Source organism: Falco naumanni, chromosome 7 (assembly GCF_017639655.2).
Source record: "Falco naumanni isolate bFalNau1 chromosome 7, bFalNau1.pat, whole genome shotgun sequence".
In the NCBI taxonomy this organism is placed as follows: Eukaryota; Metazoa; Chordata; class Aves; order Falconiformes; family Falconidae; genus Falco; species Falco naumanni.
The window spans coordinates 63,254,867-63,271,265 of NC_054060.1; the positions used below are offsets into that span (position 1 = coordinate 63,254,867).

The window sequence follows — 16,399 nt, forward strand, 5'->3', positions numbered from 1 at the left end:
CACAATGTAAACGATTCCAGCATCATCCGTCCACCTTTTGTCTTAACAGAGAAGCAACCTCCCTTTCTGCTATTGCTACCTGCTTTTGATCCTGCCTGTGGATACTCCCACGTAACAGTACTCGATAAACCCATACAGCAACAAGTAAAAAACTAGGTATTGACCCTTCCAATATGAAAACTGTTTAAATTTATAGCAGTTAACTTTCACGTAATTGATGTCAACTATAGATCTCAAAGCATTTCAAGGAAGAGACAAGTATTATTACTGGATGTCCACAGGTAAAATAGAAAATAGTACCAGATGAGTTTTGAAGAACTGCGTGCAAAAACCGTGGTGTATTAGAATAATGGCACAGGGCCTAATAAAACTAGTTGATTAAAGGTTTACACCAATTCACCACAGACACGGGCCCGGGCCCGGGCCCGGGCCGCCGAGCAGTAGATGGGCACAGCCCCTTCCTGTGCCGCTCTAAGGCCAGATGTCCTTTGATCCCCTTCCCTGGGGTGTCATAGCGGCGAACGCCCCCGCAGCAGCCCGCCCCGGGCCCGCTGCTCCCTCACGGTACCGCCTGCGAGCGCAGCGCCAGGGCGGGATAGGGGGGGCTGAGGCGCCTGTAACGGCACCGCAGGCGCGGCGCGGCGCGGGGCGGGGCGGGAAGGTGACGCCCCCCCGCCCCGCCCGGCCCCGCCGCCCCGCCCGGGCTCGCCGCTCTCGCGAGAGTAGCGCGCGCCACCCCCCAGCACGCCTGCGCGGCCGGGCCGGCCCGGGGCCTGCTGAGGCGGCCGTCGGCGCCGCCGGGGGCAGAACGGGTGACAGCGGTGCGGCCATGGAGCCGGGCTGGGAGGAGCTGATGCCGCGGCTGCTGCCCGTGGACGACTGTGACTTGGCTGAGGACTTCGACCCCACGGTGCCGCCCAGGACGCCGCAGGAGTACCTGAAGCGCGTCCAGTGAGTGGAGGGGCCGAGCACCCCAGGGCTGCGCTACCGGGAACCCGCCACCCGCCGCCAGAAGGGCAGTTCGGCCGCTGCGGCGGGATCCCGGCCGGCATCGGGGCTAAACCCCTGTGCTGCTCCTGAGGGGCCGCGTCGCGCCGGCGGGGCCCCGCGGCGGTGGGGGCCGAGGCCGCCCCGTTCCCCACGGGAGGATGCAGGGCCGGCCTGGGCTCCCCGCGCCGGCGGCCTCCGCCGGGGTCTCGCCACGGGGAGCCCGGTGTGTCACCCGGTGTGTCACTCTAGCCAGGCCTTGTGTAGGAACTGCCGGTGCAGTCAGCGTTCCCGTGCCTGCAGCGCTCGGCGGGCGCTGTGCTTCACAGACAGCCACCATGTAACCGCCGGTCAACACAAAGCAACCGTTTGATTTTTATTTTGTAGGATTGAAGCAGCCCGATGCCCAGATGTGGTCGTGGCACAAATAGACCCGAAAAAGTTAAGAAAGAAGCAGACAGTAAACGTTTCAGTAAGTCTGAGAGCTTTTACACGTTTTGTTTAGAGAGGAAGAAAGAAAATAAATGGGAAAGGTGTTAAGATCTTAATGTTGGTACTAATTTTGGGGAGTGGTTGGCATACCTAAATACCACAGCTGGATTTTCAAAGCACCTACAGAACTACATTAAATGTATGGGTTTGAAGAAAGACCTGATCAACTGCTGGCCAACAGCAGTCTAGATAACCAATTCAGATTGGTAACATCTGTACTATTTGACACACAGCAGACTATTTTACTGTCTGAGGAAGTCAAATGTTGCATTACATTTTACAAACATTTAGTCCCAAAACCTGCATAAACTTTAGAATAAAGATACCTCCATACCAATACATTAAGTTAAATATATATCATGGATAAGAGTAGTAGTAAGTGCAGCTAAACTTTACTGAAGTTAGTGTCTAGTACCGTTTCTTCCTTTTGCTGGAATATTTTATCAGAATTTTTCTTGATTGCCTGAGCAGATTTCTCTGTTGTCATTGCCCTGCCAGCTTGGTTTTTAATCTACTTTAAAATAGTTCAAGAGACCAAGTTTGCATTTCTCCAGTGAAAATTGTAATCTGAAATTCCATGACTAGTTCCTAGTACTGATATATGACCGTGTAAATTCTGTAACCATTCTCTTAGACTTATCTCTTTGTAGTGGCATTTTTAAACATTTGTAGAAAGATTCTTTTTTCCTTGTGTTTTTTAATAACTTTCATGCTAATCTTTAAGGAGGTTATATCTACATAACTGTCAGAATTAATATCCTAAAAAGCATTTTTGTGGCCTTCTGTCTTCCTCAACTGTATTATCTCAGAAAGTAGAATGCTTAGGATTCGTAGCAGCTGTCCCATATAAGGAAACAGCACCCCGCTTTTTATAAACAGGGAAATTAAGGCAGAACAATTGCTAAAAATATAGCCTTAAATAATTCTTTGACAATGTATTTTGAATACTTGGTTCTCCTTCTTATTTGAGAAGGGTCAACAGTTGGTTCAGATGAAATTTCTTCTGTGTAAGTCAGTCTTGGATGTGGTCATGATATACCTTTCTTAAATAAAGATTTAAAGGCTGTTGTTTGCCTGATAGTAAACATTTACCGATTCCTTTATTCTTAAGGATTCTTCTTCTAAAGCTTTCTTTACATTATAATTATTGCCAGTGTTTTCTTAGATTTCTGGATGTCGGCCTGCTCCGGAAGGATATTCCCCAACACTCAAATGGCAGCAGCAGCAAGTAGCCAATTTCTCAGCCGTTCGTCAGGTACAAAATGGTGTGTGTGAGGGCATTTGCACTGTCTAGCCAGAACACATCTGTGCTTTATGGGGGACAACCTTGTATCTAGTATAGAAATGTTTTGACTTCATGTAGGACGGATGTTTGTAGGCATATGTTTTAAGTTCTTGAAAAAGAATTGAGTATATACTGTGTGGCTTTTAAACCTCTGATAAGACTCTTGAGAGTGTCATGTTTAGGAAAAAAAAGTGTCTCAAACTTCAGCACTTAGATGAAATAATATAGAGTAGCTGAGGGAGGGAGGAAAAAAATCTCTGTGATGTTACGTAGTTACATTTAAACCTGGTGCTAGCAGGAATGTTCTGCAGAACTCAGCATTAACTGGAAAACAACTAGGTTCTAACCCACCAGGAGATTCATGTACATAGAACACGCTGTCCATTTAGAATACTGTTGGACAGTGGTGGCACCCATTATTAGCAGAAATAATGATTTGGTAAAACGTATTTGTAAGGTTAGCACAGACTTAAATCTTTCCTACCGCATTTGCAGCCTACTCTTAAATAATAACAAAAACAGAGAACTGAGCTGGCTGTCTCTACAGTTTGAACAGGGTGAAAAGAAAAACCTAATGAAGATGTAGGTAGAGGTCATTTATGACTCCAGTACTGCGGAAGATGTGTTTACAACACATTGATAATTGCATTGTAGGAATACCTCAAGTAACTGAGTATAATGAACTGCACTGAGGCTGCTGTAGCGTTGAACTTTGCGTGAGCTAGTTTACTGTATTTTTTTGAGGGAGCTAAATCAGTGAAGGTGGAGATCTGTACTACTGCATCTACATTGTAAACATCAGCTGTGCTCACCTCTATTTCTACAAGGTGTCACACTGCATACTGTTTATAAGGCATAATCTAAGGTTTTAGTAGAACTAAGGAAACTGACATCTAAAGTCATATTCACTGTACAGATATTTCTTTTATACACAAGTCAGTTGTCCTCTCATCTGTACCGGTGAAGTACAAGAATATCCTAAAAATTATTTAAGAGAAGAGGAGAGCATCAGAAGTTACTTGATGCAAACATTGTGCGTCAGCTGCTATTAGTGGTCATTTCTATTGCTACGATAACATTTGGATTGGGGTGGGAATTTCTTCTGTTACAAAAATTTTATACCTCCAGACAGGAAACTGTCAAGCAGGCCAACTGGTCTTATATGGCATCCCTGTGAGGTAGAAGAAATATTCCAGGAAAGTATGCTTGCCTTCTTTCTAGCAGTTCTGTAGACGTCTGATACAGACACTGACCACCATTGGAACAGGATATTGGCTTTGAGTGTGTTTTTGGACTAATTTTTTTTTCCCTTAAGCGTGTTGTACCAAGACAAGTCTAGAAGACTATTAAAGCTTACTACCTCAATTTAACTCTGTGTATTAGACTTTAAAATTCCTTTAGCTTTAACATTACTTCCAAAAACCCAGCATGAGCAACTTAGTATAAATGTAACTAAGAGGCATGGAAATATTTAGCCAGTTATGCCTCTACTGATTTATGGAACATCATAAAATATACATTTTAAGAATAATGAAGAGCAGTTATGGCTAGCATAAAATAACTGCAAAGTTAAACGTGTTGTGGCTTTGTTTTTATTACTCAGAGCCTGAACAAGCACAGAAATCACTGGCGGTCACAACATTTGGACAGCAACGTTACTATGGTGAGTAAAATTCGTAATAGTGCTGTGGGTTTTTTATCCCAGTCGTTAAATCTGTGGTTAATCTTGCTTTACAGTTGAGTGCAATAACTTGGTAATATTACCGAGTCTTTTTCTTCAGTGTCTTCAAGATAGCAGTATTTCACAGTTTTTGTTCATTTTTATTTACTTCAGCCAAAATCAGAGGATGAAGAAGGCTGGAAGAAGTTCTGCCTGGGTGAAAGAGTATACTCAGAAATAGATGCACTATCTGATAATGAAACTCTAGGAATTGATTACATAAAGGTGAGTATAGGACTTCTGTCTAATTGTCAGCTGCTATTTTCAAGAGTAACTGCCAGAAACCATCTTACTGTTTATTACCAAATGGTGCTAAATAGAAAGTACGCTCTCTGGTGAGCCCACAAAGTCCTGTTTTTCTTCCCTTTTAATTGGAAGCTGAGCAGAGAACAAGTCTATCCCTTCAGTCAAAAAGTCAATCATTTGTTATCAGCTAAAGCGCACTACTTTGTTGCTCACTGAACTGAAAGCTTTCTGCAGTGTCTGCTTTAGTGTCACACAAATGTCTGAGCATCACATTAAAATGTTAGTACATTCTAAATTAGAACAAAAATGCTTATGATAACGTTTGCATTTTTCAACTAATTTTTTTTTTCAGGTGGGCTTTCCCCCTTTGCTAAGTATTGTAAGCAGAATGAATCAGGTAAGCCCATCTCTTAGAATTGCATAGTGATGTTGCATAAATCATTATTTCTCATTGTCTGTTGCAGAAGTCTTATCTATTTTTCTGTGCTAGAGTAGGCAATTGTTTATTACAACAGCTATTCATTGTACACTTACAAGGAAAATATCGTTATCTGACCTTCAGCTACAAACAGGTTTACTAGTGAACATTTATCATGACTAGTTTTAGGAGTATTTTGTCCTTGTAATTTCTGTAGTTAACATTCAGCATTTGAATTTTTGCTGAAAGTTCCATTAGGTGCTTGACAGTGTTTTAAGTTTTCTCATTTAGTGTTTTAAGTGCAGACCTTCAGCTTGATCATGAACTCTTACGTACATTGCATAGCTAGAAGAATCACACTTACCTTTCCTTTACTAACTACTATGTTTCCCATGAGTTACCTTTGTAGAGAAACAACACTCCTGTGTAATGCCTCTTTCCTAATCTGTAGCTACTTATCCATAACTTTTTCTTAACACAGAAAACTACTTCATTTTATATAAAGTTCTTTCCAGGAACTGGTGATTTAACACTCACTTTACCCTTACATGTAACTTCAACCTGGAATAAATGCCATATAGTATCACAGTGGAGTAGAAATACATGATGTCTACATTTTTAAAAAAATCACTTTGCTTTTTATGTAATACAATCCTTTGGGTAGAAGGACATCAAAACAAAACAATGCAGGTATCGTATTGTCTCTTTCTGTTCCTCTTTTGAAGGCAACAGTAACCAGTGTCTTAGAACACCTGATAAGCTGGTTTGGAGAGAAAAAATTTACTCCAGAACTGGTAATTTTTAATTTATTCTAACTACTTCCATAAAAATGCATTAAACAAGGGATAAATTGTTCATCGTTTCCTATGAAATTATTTTTGTTTCTAAAGAGGTTTTTTTGCACGTATCACATTCAGTTACTCTCAAAAAGTTTATGATGCTAAAATTACTATTCACAGAACTTTTTGAAAGGCTAATTACCAAACATACAGATACAGACCTACCAAGTACTGACAAAAACCCCTACCCTTTTTATTGCTCCCTGCATGAACTTAAATGCAAGGTTAGATGAGTATCAGCACTGGGGAGAGAAGGGGGTCAGACTGCAGCAGCTTTGGTTCTGACTAGTTTAAGCTGTCAGGGTGCTGCACACTGTATTTACCAACACCTCTGATTTTATTCAGAGGTGCGTGACAGTGTGCTGGCGAAGACACATTTAATCTTCCATGTGTGGCACAGGCCAGAAAGCTTAGTTGCATTAGCGTGGTCAGAAATCAAACTTAGTAAGAAATTCTGATTGGCAAGGTACGTTGGCGTGGAGTTTGGCCACAGCCAGACTGACTGGCTATGTAATGACGTCGTATCTACAAAAGACCTTGGTGGATGCATCCCATCTCATTCAGTACCACAAAGCAAAAGAGCAATGAGCAATTACTTCAATACTAAACACAGCTTCACTATTTTTGAGTCACTTAAAGGCCTTTCATGTTCTCTCCTTTTCTGTAGGACTGCTTTCTTTTTAACAGATAATGCTGCAGCGAATGTGCATGGCACATTGACTTTTTGTTTATTCCCATAATGCAAGCCACTAGACACTGGAATTAAATTATGAAGTTAGACTGGTAGCAGAAGTTACTGCATTCATAAGAATGCAGTAAAATTCAGTGAAGTAAAACACAAAGCACATCTTTTCACAATGGTGCAAATCAAAGCTTAAAATTAAGAGCATTAAATTAAAGCTTAAAATTAACAGCGTTAATTCCACAGAGATCTGACTTGATACATTCACTCAGGAATGTTTTTCCCCAGTTTGTGAAGTTAAAAATTAATAGCTAAGTAATAATCTTCAGATACTACTAAAATAATCCTTCCCTCGGACTTGACTAGTGTAAGCTGTATTAATTTATGTCTTAGCCAGTATTCCAAGAAGTATCAGGAAATCCAGGAGTACTGTTCACAAGAAGTTTATCTAGAGGCAAAAATTCTGCTGTGTAGTGTCTACTTTGGCTTTTGAACTTTCAATTCTGGCAGTAGCACTTAAATGCAGTTTTGTCTTGAGACCTACACTGTAGGCCTCCTCTATATAACAAGAACTGCACGAAACTTCAAGGACATCTCACAAAACTTTGTTTGAATCTACACAGGGTAGGTGGCTTTATGCACTGCTAGCATGCCTTGAAAAACCTTTGTTGCCTGAAGCTCACTCCCTTATTCGACAGCTGGCAAGACGATGCTCAGAAGTCAGAGTACTAGAGGTAAGACTGCGCAAAGGACTCGCTGAACTTAGCAAATTATTAGGGTGAGTTTTCAGTTCTTGAAATCCTGGTAGGTAATTTTTCATGTCCTAAGTTTCCTCGAGAATGAAGGGAACACTACAAGCACATACCATGGCACGTAACAGCTTTTCTATTTGACACAGGTAACAAAAGAACTGTTCTAATACCTCTCTTTCAGGAGAACAAAAATGAAGAACAAATATCAGCTCTGAACTTGATAATCTGCTTAGTTAGCAGGTAATGCAACTTAAACACCTAAAACAGTCAAGTATGTCCAGAATAAATGTGTGATTACTCTTGTCCTAACCTAGATGCTTTCAAAGTGGAAGTCAAAGTACCCTGGGCCTATGTAACAAATACACTTAGCTAAAAGGACTTAAGCTTACTTTACTCTTAGGTTTATCTTACCTGTTTCCTCATGTGAGCCCCCTAAACTGCAAACCAGTAATTATAAACAGTAAAAGAAGAGCTGGAAAGCAAGGGGCCTAAAAGCTCAGGGCAAAGTAAGGAGTATGTTGTATTGGAGGTTTCGTACTGTCTTCCACTTCTCTCCACTAGGTACTTCGATCAGCGTGACCTGGCTGATGAACCTTCATAGACTGTTTTGAGAATATCAGGTAATTTGCATTGCCATAGTACAAACAGCATTGTCAGAGTTAACAGCAGGACGCTGCGCTGTTCAGCCCTGAAGCACTATACAACTCCTTCGGAAGACCCTCACGATAATGCATTTGGGACAGCTGCGAGTAACTTTAGCTGAGCTTTAGCATGCAATTGTCAATGACTCTGATACCGTCATTGTAAAATGGTCAACGAAGTGTCTGGCATCATCTCTCAAGCTACTGTCTCTAAGCTGCATCTTGGAAATTTCTACCATCTGAGTAATCCTGTGGACACTGCTATTAGGTGAAATCTAAGGCTACATTACAAATTATTCTTTACCTAAACACACACCTAATGGAGGGCTTTTTTTAATAAAACTGAACCATTTAAAAAAGTGTTCTTAAACATGGTGGCTTTTCTCATTCTTTGTACTATTTAACAGCAGCCTTTACTATAGCAATCTATACAACCTAGGACTGATTGTGGTTTTTCAAGCTTTAGTTCCTGAGCTTAAGCACTGCTAAGCAGTTCAAATATAGCCAGCAAGTCACTGAATCAATTATTTTAGTAAAGCACTACTATTTTCTGAGTAGCAGTACTATTTTTTAGCACACAGTTGTAGAAATCAGCGAAAATTACATAGCTGTATTCAATGCTTTTAATAGAAGCTTTTATTAAACACAATGAACAAGTTTTTCTGTATGGCATCTTGACAAATACGTTGGCTCACTTATTTTTATATATTTAACAGAGTCCTTCCCCAAGAGTATCAGTATCTGCTTGGTACGTACATGACTCCCTCTGGTTCTAATTATCTTCAACAGTTAAAAATCCATGTCAAAGAAACTATGAATTCTGCTCATAGCAGCAAATTGATACACAATATTAACTGACATCTGCTTTCTATATACCGTAAAATGTAAGTCCCTCCCCTCACCATTAAAAATAATCATTAACCGCAACCAGTTATTGATAACCTTTACTATGCCTGAATGACTGACACTTTTGCATCTGGAAGGGTAATTTAACTGTCAAGTGAAAAATCAAAATGAATTACATTAATTACTAGCATTTATTTATGGAGATGCAAATACCAATGATTCTGTATATGTTGATACTGAATGTCTACCACACTGCAGATGCCTATAACGTTACATTGAAATGTCCGTTATTAGACATACAGTGCACATTATTTCTACTCCCTCTACCAACATTTTCGGCATGTATCCTGATTTCAGCTGGTATAGAGTTAATTTCCTTCTTGGTAGCTGGCACAGTGCTATGTTTTGGTGTGAGAACCATGTTGGTAACTCACTGATGTTTTTTGTTGTGGCTTGGTAACGTTTATACTAAGTCAAGGACTTTACAGTTTCTCAGGCCCTGCCAGGGAGACATGGGACATGCATCTCTTCCTTTCTTTTCTCCCTTCCTTTTGGATTTTATTCCTCTCCCCTTCTCCCTCCTTTTCATTATTACTGTTATAATTATTGTTTATATTTTATTTTCATTATTTAGTTGTTCTTATCTCAATGCTTGAGTTCTAGATTCCTCCCTGATTCTCTTCCCCATCCCTTGGCGGGGTGGAGGGGGTGGGGAGTGAGAGTGTGTCTATGTGGTACTTGGTTACCAGCTGGTAACTAAACCATGACAGCATGGTGAAAGCAGGATGAGTTGGCAGCCGAAGAACCCATGAAAAGCATAACACTACTTAGCTGTTTCTCTAGCCCTACAATTTCAAACATTAGTTACAAAGGTGAACAACCAGCACAGCCTTCCTATAAACCACCAGTATAAGAACAGCACTTTCAATCAGTTGAACTGATGCCGGTTCTATAAACAGTAGGGCAGCATTCTGCTAGTTCAGGTTTGCTCTAGCACTCTTCTAGAACTCAAGTTATTCCACCACAACTAATCTGAACTAGTTTTCACAGCACCTGAAAAAATCAGAATTTGGTCACAGCTTAAGCTCAAGTATAATAAACCCCCTGGTTATCACATTTGTCATCTATAGCTTGCCTGCCTGTAACAGCTACCTAGAAAAGGCTTGATCCATTACAAACTCCAGACCTTCCCTGGAGCTCAGGGAAGAACAGCTTCCACTGTTCTTGCTCACCACACAACTGGACAATACACACTTCTCCCAACACAGAAGGCAGTTAAAACAATCAAAGGTGCTGTATTAACATGTTAGCTTTTCTGGTTAGCCTGTTATTTATTTGTCTCAAAGTAGTAACTGAATCGCTATCACAAGGCGTGCTTATAAACTTCTGCATAAACACCGTAAGTTTCTATTGTGATTCATTTGTAAGTGTAAGGCCTGAACCTGCCAACAGAAAAGTCTGTACAGCAAAATTTGTTAAAAAGTTTTAACAAGATGTTTTCATGCTTACCTACGGCGAGATATATATTGTTATGCAAATCTTGTAACAAGTATTATCTAGCAAACCCCAATGTCCTCAAGAGTCTTGGTGATGTCTGTATAGCTTCTTGCAGGCCTAAGCATCTTCCTGCACACACTCATTACAGAAGTGAGTTGTAGCTAGCAATTAAAAACAGTGACATTAATATTGAGTTTATGCACAAGCTAAAACAAATTTCCTTCTTTGGCCAGTACAGATGACCTTAGCTGTAAAATTCTTCTGACACAAAAAACAGCTGCTAATCTTAGGGAGATAGGAAAACCTGTTTAACTATGCAGAAATAAATTCTCTTTTCTACTGCCCCAAATCATTCCTAGAAGAACTAAGCCTCCACTGAAAACTTAAGGAAAGCTGTTGGCTCAGGTGCTAGTGGGTTCCTTAAAATAACACAATCAATTGCTGCTTCACAGTTCAGAGTGAATAGGGAAAGGCAGCAATTTGGCATTCTTGTTAGGTGACACAAAACACGTTAGTTGCTTATTTCAATTTCGTCTTGGTCAGGCTTTTTACTCAGTTCTCAGAATGTGCCTCTGGTCTTCCATATGTGCTGCTTTGGTAATTGAAATATTTTGCTGAAAACTTTTTGAGTAGATAGTTTTTACCATGTGAACATTAATATCTTGGTATAGAATAAATCTCATACCAAGATACAAGGATAGCATTATTTTGATTAACATTTATTATACACTTTGAAATTATGCTGCACACTGCTATAATTTACAAGCTACATACAAGGCTGAACCAAGACCCTGAATCCACACACAAAGGATTTTTAAGGTAGATACCCAAATTAGAATGTGCTCTACATCTTCTGTATCATCACCTGAAATTTACCTGCAAAGAAAAAGCAAAGTCAGATTAAAGTATCACCATTAGAGTTATTTTTAAAAGAAATAGTAAGGAACATTTCAATTTTGCCGTTTAATTGTGAACCATCTAGCCATTATTTCAACGTAGCATTTAACTCCAGCTGAACAGCTTTTTTTTCTTTTTCCTTTAAGCTGATCCATGTTCCACATCACAACAGTTTTGTCTGCTAAATTTAAAACGTGTGCAGTCTGTGGAAATTTTTAAATCCGCCTTAAGCAGCCTGGGTTGTTACAATGGACTTCACTTAGTAACTTTCCTAATGACTTGTCAAGCAAGAGCATGTGTCTAGTTGTTTTTATCTTCACTTGTTCCAATAGCCTTCTGGACATATGTTCTTATGCATTTGATGCTTCCAAATGTAAATACAACTTTTCAGTTTTGCTTTCCACTCGTTGTCATGGAGGTTCCCCCTGTCAGTATTTTCTAAACACTAAAGCGTTTAGTGACAAGCCATATCCTGAAGTTCACATTGACTCCTATGGCCCAGCAACTTCAAACTAATCCCACCTTGACAAATGCTCATACAGTGATGAAGTCAGTAAGAAAAGTTACCAGGTGAGCTAATAATTTGAGTACTCTGAGACCTACTTACATGCAGGCATTGATGAAACTTCAGCTGTTACAATACTCTTTATTCCCAAATTCGATAGGCCTCCTCTGATTAGTCCACAGGTAAATGCTAAATACTAAAAATAAAGTTGCACTTTAAATAAGCATCAAGGGTGAAGCTTGTTGCTAAAGGTTGAAACAAAGTACTCAAGAACAAGATTTAGCACTTGGATAATATAAAACTATGGTGGTTTTGTTACCGCGCAGAGAGACTTTGTCATGTCTCTAACAGATGAAAGCTCTGATACTTGGTACAGTGGAGCTCACAACATAGATTCCTCTTGTTAGAGGCACTATCTTCAGTAACTTTTTTCTATTTCCATTAAGCCTATAGGAACTTCATATCCTTAAAACAATTATTCCCAAGACTTGGCTGAAATTAGCAACTGGCATTAAAGTCAACAAAGGAGGAACAGTCCAAGTCAGCATTCTTGCACTGGCTGCATCTTAGAATACAATGGCCTGCAGGTATTTAGAATTTATGTTGCAAAATATCAATATCTCATCAAGTATCAGAAAAAGAGCCAAGGACTGTAGCCTGCAACTGTGATGACTAAGACTGAAAATTAAGAAACCATAAAATAGAACTGAATGCCGCATTTCTCACATCCCCCTGAACCAAAGTGCTATATCAGAGGTTCTGCAGAGGCACTGATTTTACTTACCTAAACTCAGCATCTACACTCAAAACTATTTTTAATTGGTGGAATATCTTTCTGAATGTTCATATAATCCCAGAAGCTTGTCCTAGGTAACAAATAGCATCTTCCAAATAGGTTTTGGAAATTTTTAAAAGTTTCTGAAAGCACACGCTTTCCAAAGAGAAAAAAGTTTGTGTGACAGTGACAGATAGTGGCAAACCAGCTCCTACCATCCAGTAACTCAAACATGACAATGCCAAGTTTCGCAATGACTATGCCCATTTCCTGAGCCGTGTATCAAACCCACAGCTCCAAAACAAGGTCCATTTCTAAAAAGCACATTTTTTGGAGACCAAATTTTAGCTGCCCTTTTGAAGAGTTTGTATCCTTTCAATTACAAAATTCAAAGTTACCAATAATAGATCAAGATAATTCAAACCGAACTGGTAGATCCCAAGGGTAAAACTGAAGGGTACCTTTGGTGCATGTTCTAAATACTGCTTTCCTGCAGACATTTGTGTCAAGAGACGAAATTTATTGTCTTGAAGGACATATATACCCTATTGAAAAAAACCAAAAAGTTTTAGTTGAATATGCAGTAGCATGTAATTAACATTTTATGTGAAGGGATTTAATTTGTAGATGCAATATAAATGGTTGAAAAATGAAATTTTATATGAAGGCATATGTGATTTAAGTTTAAACCGTATTATTTACTTATACAAAACATGAAAACAAAAGATACTTAATTGTGAGTTTAAACCCCTAAATAATATTATGATCAGTTAATCCTAAAAAAAAAAATTTATTTACATTCTTCTTGGAAGAGTTTTTCCAGTGCTCAGAAACAATAATTCTGTATTAGAAAGTCTTTGTTAATAAATCAAATACATGCTGATTTTTACACTGAAATTTTAAATCTCATTTGGTATGTAATTCACTATTCTTATTCTCAAATTCAGTGAGAATTACCTTCTTTAACAGCATTACAAGCAACAACGCCCAGCAGATGATCAAATTAAGAGTCTCTTGTTTTCTACACTACAAGTTTGTGCCACAATATGCATTTTAATAAATTAACTATGAATACAGTATAGCTTAATCTATATCTGTTATTTAAATTTCTTTGCTAATGACTGGGCTACTTCAGAATTTTATAACCCCTAGCATTAAATTAAGGCTGCATATACAATTGAGACCTAAGCTCAGTACTGCAGCTTTCTTTGAATTCAAAAACAGATTTCTAAGGCAATTATTCTCTGTTAAAGTTATTACTTGATAATCAGCTCACTGAAAAATAAAACCTATTTTATTTGTCACAATGCTTGTACAAATTCTCTTGTTCCTACTTTGATACAACAGGAAAATGGCCATACAAACTCAAAGTCATTCAAAAAGAAAAAGATTTTTTACCCAAGTAAAATGGCTCCTTCAAGTACTTTGATCTTGCTTTGAGAACTGTGGCTGTCAATTTAAGAAAGGACACAGATGCAACGCAGTGTCACCGACATGCAAATCTGGGAAGTTTTTCAGTTGTTTCTTATACAAGTATGTTCAGTTTTGTGCAACTAAGTGTCTCAACTGCTGAAAACTGTAAATATTCTTCAAAATAAAAACATTACTTCAAGGCAGCCATTCTATTTAAATAGATGTTAAGACAGCAATATCACCTTCTTACACTAGTTTTCTGCTAAAATTTATTGGGAGATACATAAAAAGGTTCCTGTTTAAGCATTAATCAACTGTAACTGTTACTGTCCTGTCAGTTTGTAACTGCAACAGCACACATGAATTCAAAGCATTTAGTCTTTTCAAGCAGAGCAGCGATACAGACATCACAAGCAATTACTAAATTGTATTGTTAAGCTACATGCTAACATGAACCTTAAAAACCTGCTTTTTAAACAGAACAACTACAGAACATTTTGGGCTTCCTACCAGGTAGAATTATTCTAGACCCAAAAAAGCCCCCAAAAATGCACTAGTAACTCAAAACTGTTACTTATTTTCTAAGTTATATCTTATTCTACAACATTTGTACCTGATGATTAGTCCTTAGGTTATCTATTTGTTTTTTGAATACAGTTGTCCAAAAATCTTTGCAGATGAACTTCATAATATCTAATTCATCCTTGAACCTGGCAGTATCTTTTGTAAACCTACAAGATAAGTGAGAAATGTATCAATAACAGAGGTACCCACAGCTTGACCAATCAGAGAAAGAAAGAAGAAAAAAAAAGGTACTGCTATGCAGCATTATTTTTGGGGCTGTTAACAGAAATTAGTTTTCCAACCATTGTACAGTCTCATTCTAGCAGCATTCTGCATTCATCAAGTATTTTTATTTCAGAGAAACACAGTGTTATCTTAATACCGGTAACATGACAGCAAAATAAATAAACAGTTTTAATTATATGATTATTAAGGACAGCCGAAGTACAGAAAGATGCAAGGCATTCCAGTTTTATCTTCAAATACATGTCTAGAGGATGAACAATAAGCTCACACCCACGCTACTGCTTGGAAGGAGTCCTTCAAACATGCAAAAAAAGCTCTGACACAGAGGAACAAACATGTAAAACCTGTTCCTGCTTCTCAAGAAGAGACCTCGTTCTCTCCCTTACTTCAGAATCCTCTCCTTTTATCCTCCCTGAGGGTATTTTCTCCGGCAGCGAAGCCCAGCGCTGCCCCACGCCAGCCCGAGCTCAGCAGCCCCAGCGCTGCTGCAGGACCCCGGCGGTGCAGCCGGTCACCGTGCGCCCCCCCGAGCGCCGGGGGAACGCGAGGGTAACGGGCTCGGGGCCCCGGTTCCGAGTGCGAGTGCTTTAGACAGACGAAAGATGAGTGGCCAATCATAAAATTACGTTTAAGAAGGAAATAATGAAAAGTATCAGAAGCAGGAAGCATGCCAAAGCAGGTATATAAAAAGCGCAGTTAAAAAGGGGTTGAAATGCAGCCGCATACCCCGGCCCCGCGGTCGGGGCGGCAACCACCGGGCAAACAGGCTCCAACCCGGCCCGGGGGGTTCAAACCCAGCGCCCCGCAAGAGCCGCCAGCAGGCCGGAGGGGCGCGCCCGCAGCACAGTGCTCCCCGCTGCCGGCCCGGGCAGGAGGGGGCGGGGGGCCCCGGGCAGCCCCTCGGGACCCCCCCCCACGGACGAGCAACCCCCCGGCCGCGGGCCCTCACCTCTCGATGAGCCCCTGCCCGACGCGGAAGCCCATGCTCTCCAGCTTGGTGGTGCAGCGGCCGTTCTCCTGCAAGACACACAAGGCGCGGTGTCAGCCCCGGCCGCTGCCGGGCGGCCCCCAGGGCGGCCCCGGCCCCGCTCACCCCTTCGCCCTGCTCGGCGGCGCGGTACAGCCCCGCCACCATCTCGTTGTGCAGCAGCAGGAACAGCGCCTCGTCCGCCATCTCCGCTCCGCAGCGGGGCTCCCTGCCCGGCGCCACCGCAACCGGCAGCGACCGCCGGGACCCGCCGCACCGCCCCTTCCGGTGGGCTGGGCCGTCACCCGCTGGCGCTGGCGGCCGGGGCGGAGCGGGGTGGCACGGCACGGCACGGCACGGCACGGCACGACACGACACGTGCTCCCCGGCGGGGAAGCGCTCGCCGCTCCCCCACCGGCCGAAGCCTCCCCGGGCCGGCAAAGGGCCTTCCGCGTTCCCGGGCTCGCCGCCGCGGGCGGTGCCGCAGGGATGCGCTAAGCCAGTGTCCCGAGGGTGGCCGGAGCTGGGGGGCTGCCCCCCGTACGGTGACAGCCGGCAGGGAAGCTCGCCAGGACTCCTCTCGGAGGTCTGGAAAGCGGGCGTTCCTCACTTTGGCGCACACGCAAA

General features: G+C 41.4%; 2 protein-coding genes across 4 annotated transcripts; one reads left to right on the forward strand and one right to left on the reverse strand.

The window, feature by feature from the left end:
- The first annotated feature begins 741 nt into the window (after positions 1-741).
- Positions 742-8,432, forward strand: GEMIN2 (gem nuclear organelle associated protein 2). 2 transcript variants are annotated; one of them, XM_040599733.1, is made up of 10 exons: positions 742-951; positions 1,375-1,459; positions 2,645-2,734; positions 4,368-4,427; positions 4,599-4,709; positions 5,083-5,127; positions 5,874-5,942; positions 7,293-7,403; positions 7,603-7,661; positions 7,983-8,432. In XM_040599733.1, the coding sequence occupies exons 1-10, from the start codon at positions 830-832 to the stop codon at positions 8,020-8,022; spliced, it is 792 nt and encodes a 263-aa protein (XP_040455667.1). In that variant the 5' UTR covers positions 742-829; the 3' UTR covers positions 8,023-8,432. The 2 variants fall into 2 exon arrangements, with proteins under 2 accessions (XP_040455667.1, XP_040455668.1); XM_040599734.1 differs by lacking the exon at positions 5,874-5,942.
- Positions 8,433-10,179: 1,747 nt separating this feature from the next.
- Positions 10,180-16,107, reverse strand: TRAPPC6B (trafficking protein particle complex subunit 6B). Of its 2 annotated transcripts, XM_040599736.1 has the most exons (7): positions 15,899-16,067; positions 15,755-15,822; positions 14,609-14,726; positions 13,044-13,127; positions 11,910-12,003; positions 11,233-11,281; positions 10,180-10,566 (listed from the first exon to the last, which is right to left on the reverse strand). In XM_040599736.1, the coding sequence occupies exons 1-6, from the start codon at positions 15,977-15,979 to the stop codon at positions 11,250-11,252; spliced, it is 477 nt and encodes a 158-aa protein (XP_040455670.1). In that variant the 5' UTR covers positions 15,980-16,067; the 3' UTR covers positions 10,180-10,566; positions 11,233-11,249. The 2 variants fall into 2 exon arrangements, with proteins under 2 accessions (XP_040455670.1, XP_040455669.1); XM_040599735.1 differs by having other exon boundaries at positions 10,207-11,281; positions 15,899-16,107.
- Between the last annotated feature and the right edge of the window lie 292 nt (positions 16,108-16,399).

Bases quoted from the DNA above. Each gene is read 5' to 3' on its own strand.
- TRAPPC6B (XM_040599736.1), bottom strand. From the start codon at position 15,979: ATGGCGGACGAGGCGCTGTTCCTGCTGCTGCACAACGAGATGGTGGCG. The intron at 13,128-14,608 runs GTACAAATGTTG...TTTTTTCAATAG, and splicing joins ACCTAAGGACTAATCATCAG to GGTATATATGTCCTTCAAGA. The intron at 11,282-11,909 runs GTAAGTAGGTCT...TTTTCTTTGCAG, and splicing joins AGTTTCATCAATGCCTGCAT to GTAAATTTCAGGTGATGATA.
- GEMIN2 (XM_040599733.1), top strand. From the start codon at position 830: ATGGAGCCGGGCTGGGAGGAGCTGATGCCGCGGCTGCTGCCCGTGGAC. The intron at 2,735-4,367 runs GTACAAAATGGT...TTTATTACTCAG, and splicing joins ATTTCTCAGCCGTTCGTCAG to AGCCTGAACAAGCACAGAAA. The intron at 5,128-5,873 runs GTAAGCCCATCT...CCTCTTTTGAAG, and splicing joins TTGTAAGCAGAATGAATCAG to GCAACAGTAACCAGTGTCTT.